This window comes from Euleptes europaea, chromosome 4 (assembly GCF_029931775.1).
Source record: "Euleptes europaea isolate rEulEur1 chromosome 4, rEulEur1.hap1, whole genome shotgun sequence".
Taxonomy (NCBI): domain Eukaryota; kingdom Metazoa; phylum Chordata; class Lepidosauria; order Squamata; family Sphaerodactylidae; genus Euleptes; species Euleptes europaea.
Window position 1 is genome coordinate 37,147,974 of NC_079315.1, and position 14,935 is coordinate 37,162,908.

A 14,935-nucleotide genomic window follows, 5' to 3' on the forward strand; every position below is an offset into this window, starting at 1 on the left:
CTGTCGGCTGGACATCAGCTGTAATAGTGGGAGATCTCCAGCTACTACCTGGAGGTTGGCAACCCTACTACTTCACCTAGATATATGGTATGGTAGGTCTGTTTTAGTACCCAGAGCATACTGAATAAGAAGTCTCAAGTTAGGAATCTCCAACAGCAAGCTATCCAAGATCCCCCTCTCTTGAGATATGAGTACAGCCACTGGCAACCTTATATCACCAACTCTTGAGTGTTGCCTGGTTTCTTGACCCTCAAGGCTGACTCAGAGCTAAAGTGATACAGCTGTTATGGCCACCTGACAGCCCTAGATGACCTGGCACAACCAGGAGAGGTGCACAGGACTGGAGTGAACGCACACACGCAGGGCACTGCTGTGCAGCCAGGGACAACATGGCACTTTGGGATAGCTCTGGAAGCTGACCAGGCTTGCTCAAGAATGCCTGCCTGCCTGCCTCCCTCAGGCCCATGCCCGATGGAACCTGGAGAACAATAAGAATGTACCAAGCTCCTTTTAGCATATGTTTAGTTCTCTCCTTGCAGCAGATATGCAGCTCCTTAATCCTCTCAGCAATCAAGTTCAATTCAGAGAACTGGGAATCCTCCCTCTGTCCTGGACCAGATGTCCAGCTAAGCTAATCAAAGTTCAAATCAGTTTGCCCAAAACCCATCTGAGATATCCTACCCCTTCCTGGGAAACCCCTTCCTGGAAATCTTCCATGCCATCTTCCCTCATCTACTTTTCTGTAGATAACACTTAAGGGTACTTAAATCTAAGTACCCAGCCATTCCTTCATACTCCGTTTCTTTCTTACTCAACTGTTAAACTAATCAAGAAGCAAGCAACCCTTTTGTCCACTGGCAATGACTGCTATTGCCAGGTGAAGTGAACCATACTTCCAGCTCCTCTTTGGGGTATAAATGGGACCCCATTCACAATAATATGGCATGTTTGTTTCTGGATCTGCTACATGCATCCCGTGCACTTGTATGGCTTCTTCTCATGAGAACGCACGCATCTGCCATTAAGGATGGCCTCCTCCTCTGATCAGTAACTATAATCCCCCTCTATCCCTTTTATCCTTCAGGCCTTTTGTGTACCAAAGTGGTGTAGTTGTTAAGAGCGGTGGTTTGGAGCGGTGGACTCTGATCTGGAGAACCAGGTTTGATTCCCCACTCCTCCACATGAGTGGCGGAGGCTAATCTGGTGAACTGGATTTGTTTCCCCACTCCTACATATGAAGCCAGCTGGGTGACCTTGGGTTAGTCACAGTCTCTCAGATCCACCTACCTCTCAGGGTGTCTGTTGTGGGGAATGTAGGCCTGTTACTCACCGAGAGGGCTCTTTCCGCTCCGAGGTAAAAGGGGCATCTTGAAGCTCGGGTTTTCCCGCCCTTTGCTCGGGGAGAGGCAGGACTAAAATTCTCATTTCCTGTCTCCTGGGCGGGAAAGCCTCCAACTTCCAGTTTTCCAAGAAGCCAGATGCTAGAGACAGGAAGAACAAACTAGAGAAAAAACATTGATAACCACAACCCAACAAGGTATGGAACATATCAAACATTGAACACCATAGCCACACATAAGGAACGAACATAGTGTAGTATGGAAAATCTATTATGAATCTGCCCTAGTGAATCGGGGCAACTAGTGTAAGACGGCCATGTGTCCACTTACTAGAAACGGTCATTGGCATTTGTTTTGTGACCTAGACTATTAGAGTGACCGGAGGGGAAAATTCCTTGCCTGTAGGTATAGATAAATTAGCCCAGGTTATAAAAACCTGCCCCCTAAAAAAGGGTGGGGCAAGATGCCCCTTTTACCTCGGAGCGGAAAGAGCCCTCTCGGTGAGTAACAGGGCTACATTCCCGCTCCAGGCAAAAGGGGCATCTTGAAGCTCGGGATGTCCAAGAGCTTAGGTATTTCCTGGGTGGGAGTTAATTTTCCCCTTCAGGAATCACTTGCTGCAGGACTCTTCTCCCAAAGGCCGCATCTGCAGAGGCATAGCTATTGATGCGGTAGTGGCGAATGAAAGTAGAGATTGACGACCAGATGGCCGCCCTACAGATTTCGTCTACTGAAGCGTGCCTGTTTACTGCCTCTGTAGTGGCTGCGCTTCGGATTGAGTGGGCAGTGAGCCCCTTTGGTATTGGGAGAGTACTGTTCCGATATGCTTCAGAGATGCAGCGTTTAAGTGCTCGACCTAGGGAAGGTCTGGACAAGCGATGGCCTTTGTTTGGAGGCGAAACTGAGATAAAGAGAGATTCCGAAGACCTGAAGGCTGCTGTTCTGTTGATGTAAATTCTAATGGCCCTGCGAACATCTAATGTGTGCCATTCTCTTTCTTTCGCAATGCTAGGGTTTGGGCAAAATGAAGGTAGATAAATTTCCTGCTCCCTGTGGAAGGTGGAATTGACTTTAGGGATGAAAGAAGGATCGAGGCGAAGCACAACTTTATCCTTCTGGAAGGAACATAACTCTTTTCTGATTGAAAGGGCTCCAAGCTCGGAAATTCTCCTTGCCGAGGTGACCGCAGTGAGAAAGATTGTTTTCATGCCCAGGAACTGTGGGGGAACTTCTCTTAGAGGTTCAAAAGGCTGTTTAGTTAAGGCTCGGAGAACCAGGTTAAGGCTCCAGGTTGGAAACCTATGCACTGGAGCAGGATGTGTCTGAGATACTCCTTTGAGGAAGGCCCTAATCTGTGGATGGGTTGCTAGAGGATAGCCGTCCAGAGAAGGAACCACTGTCGTGATAGCTGAGACTTGTTTTCGTAGGGTATTAGTCTTGAGGTCCTTTTCACTCCATCCTGTAGAAAGGCTAGTAGAGATGGATGATCCACATTTAACGGGTCTTTCGATTTTCTTCGGCACCATCTGACAAATGTCCTCCAGGTGTATTCATAGACCCTGCGTGTGGAAGGCCGTCTGGCTTCGATGATGGTAGCAATGACTTCATCGCTCAAACCTAGACAAGAGAGCGTTAACCTCTCAATGTCCACGCGTTGAGCTTGAACCAAGCAGGGTTGGGATGAGTGATAGGTCCCTGCTGGAGTAGGTTGGGAAGTGATGGTGGACGCCAGGGTCTCCGTACTTACATAGCCCTTAGGTCCGCATACCAAGGGCGACGTGGCCAATCTGGTGCAATGAGGACCACTAGGGCCTTCTCCATCTGTATCTTCCTGATCACTCTTGGAAGGATGGGAAGAGGAGGGAAGGCGTACAGTATCCCGGATGGCCAGTGGGCTAACAGGGCATCCACTTATTCCGCATCTGGATGGAAGAAGCGGGAAAAGAATCTGGGGAGTTGGTGGTTCTGGCCCGATGCAAAGAGGTCCACTTGAAGAGGACCCACTTGCTGGTTGATCATCTGGAAGACCTGTTGACATAGGGACCGCTCCCCTTCGTCTAGAGTCCGCCGGCTCAGCCAGTCGGCTTGTATATTCTGGATTCCTTGAATGTGTTCTGCTTGAATGTGAAGGAGGTTCTTCTCTGCCCATCTGAGAATCCTTTTGGCCTCTAGGTGGAGGGAGGTTGACTTGGACCCGCCCTGCTTGTTGATATACGCCTTTGTTGAAATGTTGTCAGTCCGAATGAGAATGTTTTTGGCATGGACGTGATGGTGGAAGTGGAGCAAGGCCAGACGTACTGCTCTTAATTCGAGGAGATTGATGTGAGACTTTGCCTCTTCCTGCATCCAGGTACCCTGGATCATCTCTTTCCCTAGGGTTGCCCCCCAACCCTGGAGGGATGCATCTGTGAACAGTTGAATAGATTCTGGTAGTATGAACAGCTTGCCCCCCCGGAGATTGGCTGGTCGACTCCACCATTTGAGGCTTGTCCTGGTCAACTGGTTCAAAGGAACGACCTTGTTGATTTTTCTGGTGATGAGTCGCTGGTAGGGTCTCAATATCCACTGGAGGGGACGTGCATGGAAGCGGGCCCAGGGAACTGCTGGAGTGTAGGATATCATCAAACCCTGCAGGCTGGCTAGAGTAAGGAGACGAGACGATGAGGCCTTGGACAGCTGACTGGCAAGAGTGGAGATCTTGGAGACCTTGTCCTCTGGAAGAATGATGGTGTCTGCAGCCGTGTTGATGATGACACCTAGGTGTATTATGGTCTGTGACAGTTGTAGAAGACTCTTGTTGTAGTTCACCAGGTATCCGTGTTCTTCTAAGGTCTGGAGTACCTTCTCGGTGTGCGATAGTGATTGTTGGAGTGAAGGAGCAAAGACCAGCAGGTCGGATTTGTATCCCCTCCTGACGTAGTTCCACTATGAGGGTCACCAGAACTTTGGTGAACACTCGGGGGGCAGAACCCAAGCTGAAAGGGAGGGGCTTGATTCACTGCAGGTGAATTCCGTCGTATGCGAACCTGAGGTACCGTCGGTGCAATTTGTGGATTGGTACATGGAGGTATGCCTCCGTTAGATCGATAGATGTCATGAAGGCACCGTGCTTTAGAGCCTCTATTATGGAGTGCAGGGTCTCCATCCTGAAGTGTTTTGTGGGCACATACCTGTTCAGGAATTTTAGGTCTAGTATGGCCCTCCAATCTCCATTTTTCTTCGGGACCGTGAAAAAAGTTGAGTACACTCTGGTTTGCAGTTCTTGAGAAGGTACTCTTTCCACTGCACCGATATCTAACAGATGGTCTATGGCAGCCATGGTCCGAAGATGCTTTGTGTCTGAGTGTGCTCTTGGGGAATGGAAAAAGCGGTCCGGAGGGGTGCTTTGAAATTCGATTTTGTAGCCGGTTTGAATCAATTGCAGCACCCAGGCATCCGTCTGGGAGGCCGCCCACTGTGGGTAGAAGTGTTGAAGTCTTCCGCCCACAGGAACAGGGTCGTAGTCACTGCTTGTTAGGTTTCTGGAACTTGCCCGACTTGTCTCCTCTGAATTGGGACTGCTGGAGTGGAAGGTTGTAGCGTCCCTGCCTTCGGAATTGTTGATTGTTGTTGCTGTTGTTGGCCCATGATCGTCTCTGGTCCCGTCTGAAGCGATGGAGGGTGTGCGCAGAACTAAAGGAGTGAGAAAATCCCTTCGTTTCCTTTTTAGAAGTCTTGGGCATGGTACGCTTCTTATCCTTGTTTTCAGCCAACATCTTGTCCAGGCATTCTCCAAACAACTTGCCCTCCTGCAGAGGGTAGGACAGAGGGACTGACTTGAACTTGGTGTTGACTTGCCAGGTTCTGAGCCATAGGGCTCTGCGAATTGCGGCATTTGAGGACATGGATCTAGCCAAGAAGGAAAGGGCATCCAGTGATGCATCGGCGAGGAAAGAAAAAGCCTTAATAATCCTTTCCATGCCGTCTGACACTCTCCTATCTGTCCCCATAACCAGTTGTGAGACCTTCTTTGCCCATGCAATAGAGGCCCTGGCAATAATGGCTGCAGTAGCCGTGGCCTGGATGGTGAGGGCTGTAGATTCATGGGCCTTTCTAGAAAGGAACTCCATTTTCCGGTCAAATTGGTCCTTAATGGTACCTATTCCCTCCTCAGATAGGCCATCTGGTGACTGGAGGGAGGCTACTGGAGAATCCACCACCGGCAGACTGAGGAGCTCCATGGCCGGAGAAGACATCCCATACAACTTCTTGATAGAAGTGGGAAACAGACTGTTTTGGGTAGGTTTTTCCCACTCTGCTCTAATAAGTCTGACAAAGTAGTCTGGTAAAGGAACCCTCCTACTTTGGGGAGTGCCCTGAGGGAAGTAATCCTTGGTGCCAACAGGCCAAACCTTGGTAGTAGTGTCATCTGTCTTAGGTGGCTGAGGCTGCTCAGAGAGCTCCAGGGCGACTAGAGCCTTAGATAATAGGTATTGGTAGTCTTCAGGAGAGAATATCCTAGGCTGCTCTTCCCCAGGATTAATGGTAACCTCAGTGTCAGAGTCATATTCGCCTTCCTCCCTACAGTCCTCTTCGGAGGAATAGGTGGAATCAGCTTCCCCCGCTTGCCCCTGAATGGTCCCACCTTGTGTCTTCAAGGCAGCCTTGGAGGGCCAGGGACCAAAGGTCCTGGAGTGGCTGCAGCAAGGTTCACTATCCATGGAGTGGGGTGGAGAGTTGCCCTGCCCCCTGTGGTGCTAGAGGTTGGGCTGGAGGCTGAACGGGCTGAAGGCTGGGAGTGGGCAGCTTGCATAGCCTGTCTACATCTAAAACCCTTTCTATCACCGCCTCCATGTCCTCAATGGAAAAGGTTCTCCCCCCCCTCCTGCTGCGGGCCGACTGCTCCACGCACCGGGAGGAGGAGGAGAAGTCGGAAGAAGCTGCCGGCTGGACACCCGAGCTAGGCTTTAGGTCCTGTCGCCGCTTTCGGCTCCTATTTGTGGAGCCGCCAGCGCCTGTATGCTTGCGCTTAGTGGTCGCCTTTCCCGCCTTTTTAGATGTGGAGGCTACCGCGCCGCCGGGCTCTTTGTGCTCCGAGAGTCCGCCTTATTGGCTGATGGAGGAATCCTCCGGAGGCTGGGCTCCCTGGAGTCAGAGGGAAGGATCGTAGTCCTTCAGGGAGAGTAAATTGTCCTCTCTGGGAACGTCTTTTACCGCGGCCGCCATTTTAGGTCGTAGCGGGCGGTAGGCAGAGACAAGAGAGGACAGGGAGTAAAGAATTTTTTTTTAGGTAAACAAACAGACGCGAAATGAAGGACTACCACACGGAACAACAAACACACAGAAGAAAGACAAAGGTAAAGTAGTAGAGGAGCTCTGCTACTGCGTGCTACTTCCGCAAAGGCAGGAGGGAAACTGGGAGTTGGAGGCTTTCCCGCCCAGGAGACAGGAAATGAGAATTTTAGTCCTGCCTCTCCCCAAGCAAAGGGCGGGAAAACCCGAGCTTCAAGATGCCCCTTTTGCCTGGAGCGGGAAGGTAAGGTGATTGTAAACCAGTTTGATTCTTCCTTAAGTTGGCATAAAAAACCAACTCTTCCTCTTCTACTTGTACCGCTTATTCTGTGTGTGCTTTAAAATTCCTTTTAATAAAAAACCTTTTTTATTTGATAGAAATGCTTCTTATTGATAGTGTTTTAACTGATGAGCTCATCCCCATAAAAATAGGCTTGAAAAGACCCCGGAGCCAACCTTCTTGCAAAGCTCTACCAGTCTCTTAGCTAATTTCCTAAAAAAAACAATAGGAGACCCCTCTAATTTGGTGAACACAGCCTAGTAGGGTGGGGAGGGGCAGCTTGGAGCACAGTGAAGACTGTAGCAGCACTTTGACCACAGTAGCCCCTAATTTCTTTGACCATCCTGCCCTTTACCTTCCCCACCTGCTCTCTCTGCTCTCCTCCCTTCTTTCCTCTGGCGGTCAAAGCACTACCCCAACCAGATTGTTAGGGGATAGGTGGTGTTTCCCAGAGATATCTGAATCCCTGAAGGGGCAACAAGGAACAACAATAGTGAAGAGCAGGCTAGAGACAAAGGCTTTTTAAATGCAAAACCTTCATCTGTCCTGCCCTGGACTCAAGTGGTGGTGACACAAACCAAGAAGAGAAACTCTCTCCCATTCTTGCTGCTGCTCTTCTAGTTGCCCCTGCAGGGCTGGGCTCCAGAGTCCAGAGGACTGTGTGGCAAGGATGATAGGAGGGAACCTCCTGTACTTCCCACTGCTGCTGTACTGCCCCTTGCTAAGGCGTTATTGGATACAGCCTGCTTGGGGCAGCTGAATGGCTTGAACCCGCCCTGAGGACAGGATAATTCTTAGAGGCACTTCCTTGGCTCTTCATGATGGCTCTAGAATAATGAACAAGGGTAGCCTTCATGCAAAGCACTCAAACCAAGCACAACACAGTCTACGCCTTGGTTCTGACATCTCACCCTGAGATTTTATTCATCTGGCAACCTTTTAAAAAAAAACATAAATGTCACTCGGCCGGGCAGGGCCATGTGTACCATAAAATGTAAAGATACAAACTTTATAGAAGACACAAGCAAAGCCAATTAATGATATTATTTTTTACTTAAAATACAAACATGCTTGAAACATTAACACTCTTACAGCATTTTCTTTTATTTAAATGTCTTTAACAATTGACACCTCTTGCTCTGAACTACTCTGCTTCAAAATCTGGAGTCAAAGTCTGTGCTATAGCAATTTTGAGTATGCTGTTCAGGTGTGTCTCTGTAAGCTGAGAATATACTTTTGATTTATTAACATTCATTACACAGAAGAGCTGTTCACACACATATGTTGTCCCAAACATAGACAAGATTTTAGCAGCAAAAGCCTTAAATTGGGGGTAATTCGGACCTCAAAATTGGTAAGATTTGCTAATGCCAACTTCAGAAAATTTATCCTTGAGCACAGCATCACACTGCAACCAATAGTTGCTTGTGAGAAAAGCCCACCATTCTACTCATGAGCAAGATCAGCATGCCTCCAAGCCCCGTTTTGCACCCCCTCACACAGAGTTCTCTCTGAAAGAGGCAAGCAGGTAAGGCAGCAACAGGAGCTCCCTCCATGCGAGAACCAACAGTTGCTGCCTGGAGCAGGCTCTTGCTCATGAGTAAAGCCAGCCATTCTACTTGCAAACAAGAGCAGCAGTTCTACTCTGTTCACAGGTATCCTTGCCACAGCCCAAGATGCTTCTGCCACTAAGTAGAAACAAAGAAACCCTGGCCCCTCACTCTCCTCTCCAGCTTACCCTCTTCCAAGAACTGGGAAACTAAGCTCCACGTGTGCCAAAAGAAAGCAGGCCTACCGCCCATGCTGTAGAAGAGAATGCAGTTTGGCCCGCTCTCCTTTTAGAAGCAGGCTGCAAATCAAAGGAAGATGCCTGAAATAAGGATGCCCTCCTCATCAAGCAGCAGATGGTGTAAGCCTTGCCAATGCCACATCCAAGATTGGGAACTCTCGCAAGAGGTCAGATTCCTTCATGAGATTAGCACTGGCTTGGCTGGCCAAGGACAGAGACTGCCCCCACCTGCTGTTCCCAGCTACAGGTAGTGGTGGAAGGCAGAAGGAGGACACAAGTAAGCAAGCCCACTCTCATTCTGGTTGAGGCCAACAGAGACTCTGATGGACTGGAACAGAGGCCTGAGGCCAGGTTGCAGGGGGAGGCTGCCTAGCCTTCTTCTGACTGTCATTTGTTTGAGCCCTGAGCTTAAAATATCCAGTGTGTGTAAGGCTTCCAACATGTACATCAGGTTTTGGACTCTGGCTTGGCTCCTGTTTATGCTTAATTTCGTGACAGACTGCAACAAGGAAACTTTTGTGATGGTCACTGAGAACATGTTACCTGCTAATGTGACAGCAATGGAAACAGAGTCAGATCCCAATGCATTAGTTGCATTGCAGGTGTAGAAGCCAACATCAGCTTCAACTGGCTCCAGGATCTGCAAGGAGTCATCTGGCTGAAGAAGAATCCTGCAGGAACATGTAAATATGTTGATCAAAAACTGGTTATCAAGGTCATTTCCTACCTGGCCACTACAATGTACGTGCTTTGAAATATTATCCAGACTGGTAGAAAGAGGAGAAACAGATACCCTTGCTCTGATACACTTGCTCACTCCCCTGTAGTGTTCCATCAGAATACGCTGAATAACCTAAAATTCAAGCTAGCCAGTACTGACCTGGATGGCCCAGGCTAGCCCGATCTCGTCAGATCTCAGAAGCTAAGCAGGGTCCACCCTGGTTAGTATTTGGATGGGAGACCACCAAGGAAGTCCAGGGTTGCTGTGCAGAGGAAGGCACTGGCAACCCACCTCTGTTAGTCTCTTGCCATGAAACCCCCCCCCCAAAAGGGGTCGCCATAAGTCAGCTGCAACTTGATGGCACTTTACACACAGAGACAGTACTGTCCATATATACTCTATGGCCTCATAGCACAAGCTAACTACACTGCCTCTAGGACCTCTCCAAACAGCCCTGCTATTCACAGTCCCCTGATCATTTGCAAGGTTCCAAAAGACCCATCAGTGGTCAATGAGACCATTGATGGATGCCCAGTACCCAGCGCAGCCAGGACCCAGAACTAGGGCTGAGGGAGGAAGGGGCTTCCAACAATGTGGCTGCCTCATCGCCCCCACCGGGGTGCTCATCTGATACCCCAGGCTACCATTCCTTTGTGCCAAGCCAGGAAGAGATTGGGGAGGACCAAAGTTGAGTGATGGGGAGAACCAAAGCAGCCAGGCTACTGAGGTGGGGGTTGGGGGATGAGAGAAGTTAGGTGACTGTGAGGCCAGGTGGTGATCCCAAAGCAGATGGTTATTGGGCAGTAGTGGATGGAATGGCTGGCAGCATCTGTGATGGTGGCTGCCAGCCACCTGGAGCAGCTGCTTGCTGTCTCAAGGGATGTCAGGGAGGGACAAGTGCGCATTGTAAGGCTGCTGGGGGCCTGTCGGAGGTGCTTTGGGCCCCTGTACAACATCCCACCCTGCTGGCCTCCTTCCTGCTCTGCTGCCAGCAAGGGCATCCTGCTGGAAGGTGTGGCCTCTAGTGACAACAGGGCACCCATGACTGCACTGAATCTCTATGACATCTCTCCCTTCACCTTCTGAGGTGTGGGCAGATTTTGCTCCATGTGGTCTGGCGGCAAGCTTGGGGTGTCCATGGGGGAGGAATGCTAGGGCCCTTGCCCACACTGACAGCTGTCCAGGGACTTGTGACGGAACTTAGTCCTTTGAAGGGGTGGGGTTTGTGCCACGGACATGGCACCAACATCCTTGGCCCCGCCCCTTTCACCCTGGGCTGTGACAGGTGCTGGGCTCAGCCCCTGTGTCTGGTGGCCCCTGATTGGTTTTGCCTGTCCTGTCCACCAGGGCCCCACTGCCTCACCACACCTCCATGGGACACTATGGCATGGTTGCTGGGAATGCTGGCACGGTTGTGGCTACTGAAACCCAGCTACTGACTCTTTTTCCTACCTGCTGCTTTCTAAACAAATCCTATAGGGAGAGGACTAGTGGGGCACCACAGTTACACCACAGCCTGCTGCTTGCAGGCACCCCTTAGGATTGTTCTGCCCAAGAACCAAACTACCGTATTTTTTGCTCCATAAGATGGACTTTTTTCCTCCTCAAAAGTGAGGGGAAATGTCCGTGCATCTTATGGAGTAAATGCCGGCTGGGCGAGTGTGCGTCGAGACGGCGCGAGATGGCGTTTCCCGCCCCGACGGCCAGCTGGGAGGCGGGCAGGGTCGCACAGAGCGAGCCAGCGCACACGCCCAGCCGGCTCTGTGCGGCCCCACCCGCCTCCCAGCTGGCCATCGGGGCGGGGAATGCCGGCTCGCGCCGTCCGGACGCGCACACACCCAGCTGGCATTCGCTCCATAAGACAAGTTTTTAGAGGAGGAAAACAAGATTTTTTCTTGTTTTCTTACTCTAAAAACTAGGTGCGTCTTATGGAAAGGTGCGTCCTATAGAGCGAAAAATATGGTATATCAAATTGAGACAGTGGCCAATAAAGAGCCACTATAAGAAAGACTATTTGCATAACTAAAAGTATACAGCTTAACATTATTGATAATTGATAGGGTTTCCAGGTCCCTCTTCACTACCAGCGGGAGGTTTTTGGGGCGGAGCCTAATGAGGGAGGGGTTTGGGGAGGGGAGGGACTTCAATGCCATACAGTCCAATTGCCAAAGCGGCCATTTTCTCCAGGTGAACTGATCTCTATCAGCTGGAGATCAGTTGTAATAGCAGATCTCCAGCTAGTACCCGGAGGTTGGCAACCCTAATAATTGGCAGGTTGATTCATAATTCATAAAGTTTCTGCAGCCCAAACACTGGTTGTTGCAGCTTCTTTATTTGGAAGTGGCACCCACCATGTCTCACAATAAGTAATATAAATAAAGGAGCCCCCTACATGATCGTTACACTGACATAAATCTGTGCATGGTTTGCACTTCGGTTACTGGTAACTCTATCATTTCACTTTCTGTAAAGCATCTCTACAAAGACCTTTAGTCCCATAAAAATCTTTGCCTGCCAATTCCTTCACTTACTGGTTATTCTAGCATCTCACCTACTCTAATATACCTTAGTTATCCCTTTCTTGAAGAGCCATATTTGATTGCAGATCCCCGCTATAGTGTGAGACAACAATATCCAGTGATGTGCAGATGAAGCCCAAGCCACATTGGTTTCCCATTCTCTAATAACTCTCACCTCCCTTGCAGGATCGTTGTAATGATTACAACATGATAACATGCACGAGTGCTAAATATTATTATCATCTCACAAAGTAGTAAGAGATACAAATCTTGCATAGCCTTCACGGCATTTCAAGCAACTCTCTTGTTTGACTGCTCCAGCAGACAGAGATATGCATCTCTGGACCTCTCCCCAAGCCATTTCCATACACATTGTTTCACAGAGCAAACAGGAAAAAAAGTTACCAGTTTTGGAACTGGCCCCTGTAGCTGTCCCTTCAACCACAGAATGATGTGAAGCAATTAGCAGGTGATTAGGTTTAGATGTCGCCAAAAGCACCACCTGCTGACTCCTACATTTCAAATCTCTTGCTAAAGGGCCTGGAGCAGGACAGATTAGTTTTACTCCCCTGGCCAACTGGCAATTCTAGTAGGAAAAATGCAGCATCAGAACAGGGGCCTCAGGCAACGTCCCAAATAGCTGGGAGCCATCCATTGCCTGCTAACTAGCCTAAATCATTGTTCTATATTAAAAAATGCTTGTCACATATTAAAAATCCACAGGTTTTTAAAAAGAGTAATAGTTCCAGCAAAACTGCCAGTTTAAACTCTGGGAAATATCTGTCAGACCAGTGCCTTTTGCAAAACAGAGAAAGCTTCTCCAATGAACATACATATTTTGCAGCCCTGCACCAATTACAAAACTGCAAGAGAAAAAGGCGCAGGCCCACACAACTCATGATGTGGGGACCTTTCTGTGTGTAAAGTGCCATCAATTCACAGCTGATTTATGGTGAACCATTAGGATTTTCAAGGCAAGAGCTGAATAGGAGTGGCTTGTCATTGCCTGCCTCTGCACAGTGAACCAGAACTTCCTTGGTGGTCTCCCATCCAAGTGGTAACCAGGGCTGACCCTGCTTAACTTCTGAGATCAGATGAGATCAGGCTAGCCTGGGCTATCCAAGTCAGGGCATGGGCCTTTAGGATCTCAGAATCAAGGCCCATGGGGCAGGGCATGTGAGCTTAAGTACAAATTTGGCATCAAGTCTAGAAAATTCTATGGGCCACCCAGACAAGGCAGGGGATTAGGCCCATTGGACTACAGACCTTACCTATCATATGGTCTCTGTAGCAGATGTCTGTCTGTCTGTCTGTCTGTCTGTCTGTCTGTCTATCTATCTATCTATCTATCTATCTATCTATCTATCTATCTATCTATCTATCTATCTATCTATCTAGTCTGGCTCCTGGAAGCCTTTGAGTGGCTCTGATCCAGATACATGTTTAATATGATGGCTTCCACTAAAAATACTTGAACCAGCCTTCATTCATTCTTAAGTTAAATTAATGAGAAAAGCCTAAAGGCAAGTTAGCTTTTCTCACATGAAAACTGCAGCAGCTGTTTTACATAAACTCTTTTGCCAGGATGGTGATAGAAACAGAAAGTGGGGAAGCGGACAACAGAGGAGGAGAGAGCTGGAATGTGAAAGTCCATCAAAGTGCAATCAAAATCTAGTCACTTACTCTGAGCTGATGAGATCTCTCCCCACCCAAATGAAAACTGCTGCATCATGACCCACAATGTCAAGAATATTTGATCTCTCTCATAGCACCATGGGTGGCAGTACACTAAAAGAAACCAGATTAAGGCCACCCATTGAATAGTCCAGGGAGGGGATAAAAGGAGGTGGAAACAACACAGAGGGAAGGATGCGTTCTACCACCAGCAACATTGACCTTCACATTGCTCAACAAAAAGTTCAAGTCAAAAACGACGCTCAATTTAAACCTTCACAAGAGCTCCCGAACTCCAGCCAGAGCAACGGGGAGTCCTGGCTTCTTCTTAAGGAAACAATAACCAAGAAAGACATTGATTCAATATGGCTTGCTTCCTTTACTAGCCATGTAAAATTCATTCATAGCTATGCCTGCAACATATCCAGTCCAATGTTTTTATAGAAACTAGATGGAAGAAATGCTTTGAAATTGAATTATAAAGTTGTTAGGACCATTTCATACATGCAACTTTTTAATACATAGATGTACATCTAATATATTTTAGATGCACAACTGAAGTGAGACAGATTTCAGCTGGAGCAGGATTGCACTCCTTATTTTCTACGTCAGTGGCCACTGGTTTCTCAGAATGATCTGATACAAATGAAAGAAGAAACAGGTAAAAATCATGGTTGCTTTAGTATTTCTGAGTGCATAATCAGTGGTGACTCAGAGCCAAATTACACAATACATTTTTTTTAACGAGGCTGCCCTGTAGCCACACAGCAGCAGGTGTCCAATTTGGCTCAGGACTGCAGTGCGTGGGAGAGGAGGGGCTCTTGGCCTTCTCTCCCATGGCATTTTCCTGAGCTGAAACAGTCCTGGTGGGGAGTTATTTGCTTCAAAGTTATGGAAGAAACTCCCCACCAGGACTGTTTGGGATCCTGTTAAAAAAAGGCATATTTTGTAGGTAGGATTGCCTACCTAGGTTGCTAGGCAGAAGACTAAAAGCCAGGACCTACAAGGTACTTTCTATGAAATTCTGGTCTGAATGCATGGATGAGACGGTGGTGTAGGGAGAAGGGCTTTAGATTTGTTAGGAACTGGGCATCATTTTGGGACAAACCGGGCCTCTACAAAAGAGATGGACTCCACTTGAACCAGGATGGAACCAGACTGCTGGCATGTAACATTATAAAGGTGGCAGAGCAGCTTTTAAACTGAACCTGGGGGGAAAGCCGATAGGAGCTGACAAGCATCTGGTTCGGGCAGACTCAATGCGAATAGACAAAGGGAAAATTGCTTCTGATTGCCCACATGGGAATGGGGTAGACATGAAAGGGAATGGTAAAGTAAGGA

General features: G+C 48.5%; 1 protein-coding gene across 1 annotated transcript in view; it reads right to left on the reverse strand.

The window, feature by feature from the left end:
- Nucleotides 1–14,935, reverse strand: part of ADAMTSL1 (ADAMTS like 1) — a 553,327-nt gene that overhangs the window by 44,438 nt on the left and 493,954 nt on the right. Inside the window, exon 21 of the mRNA XM_056848970.1 lies at nucleotides 9,224–9,351. Coding sequence (XP_056704948.1) covers nucleotides 9,224–9,351 — 128 coding nt within the window. The remainder of the gene's footprint in view (nucleotides 1–9,223; nucleotides 9,352–14,935) is intronic.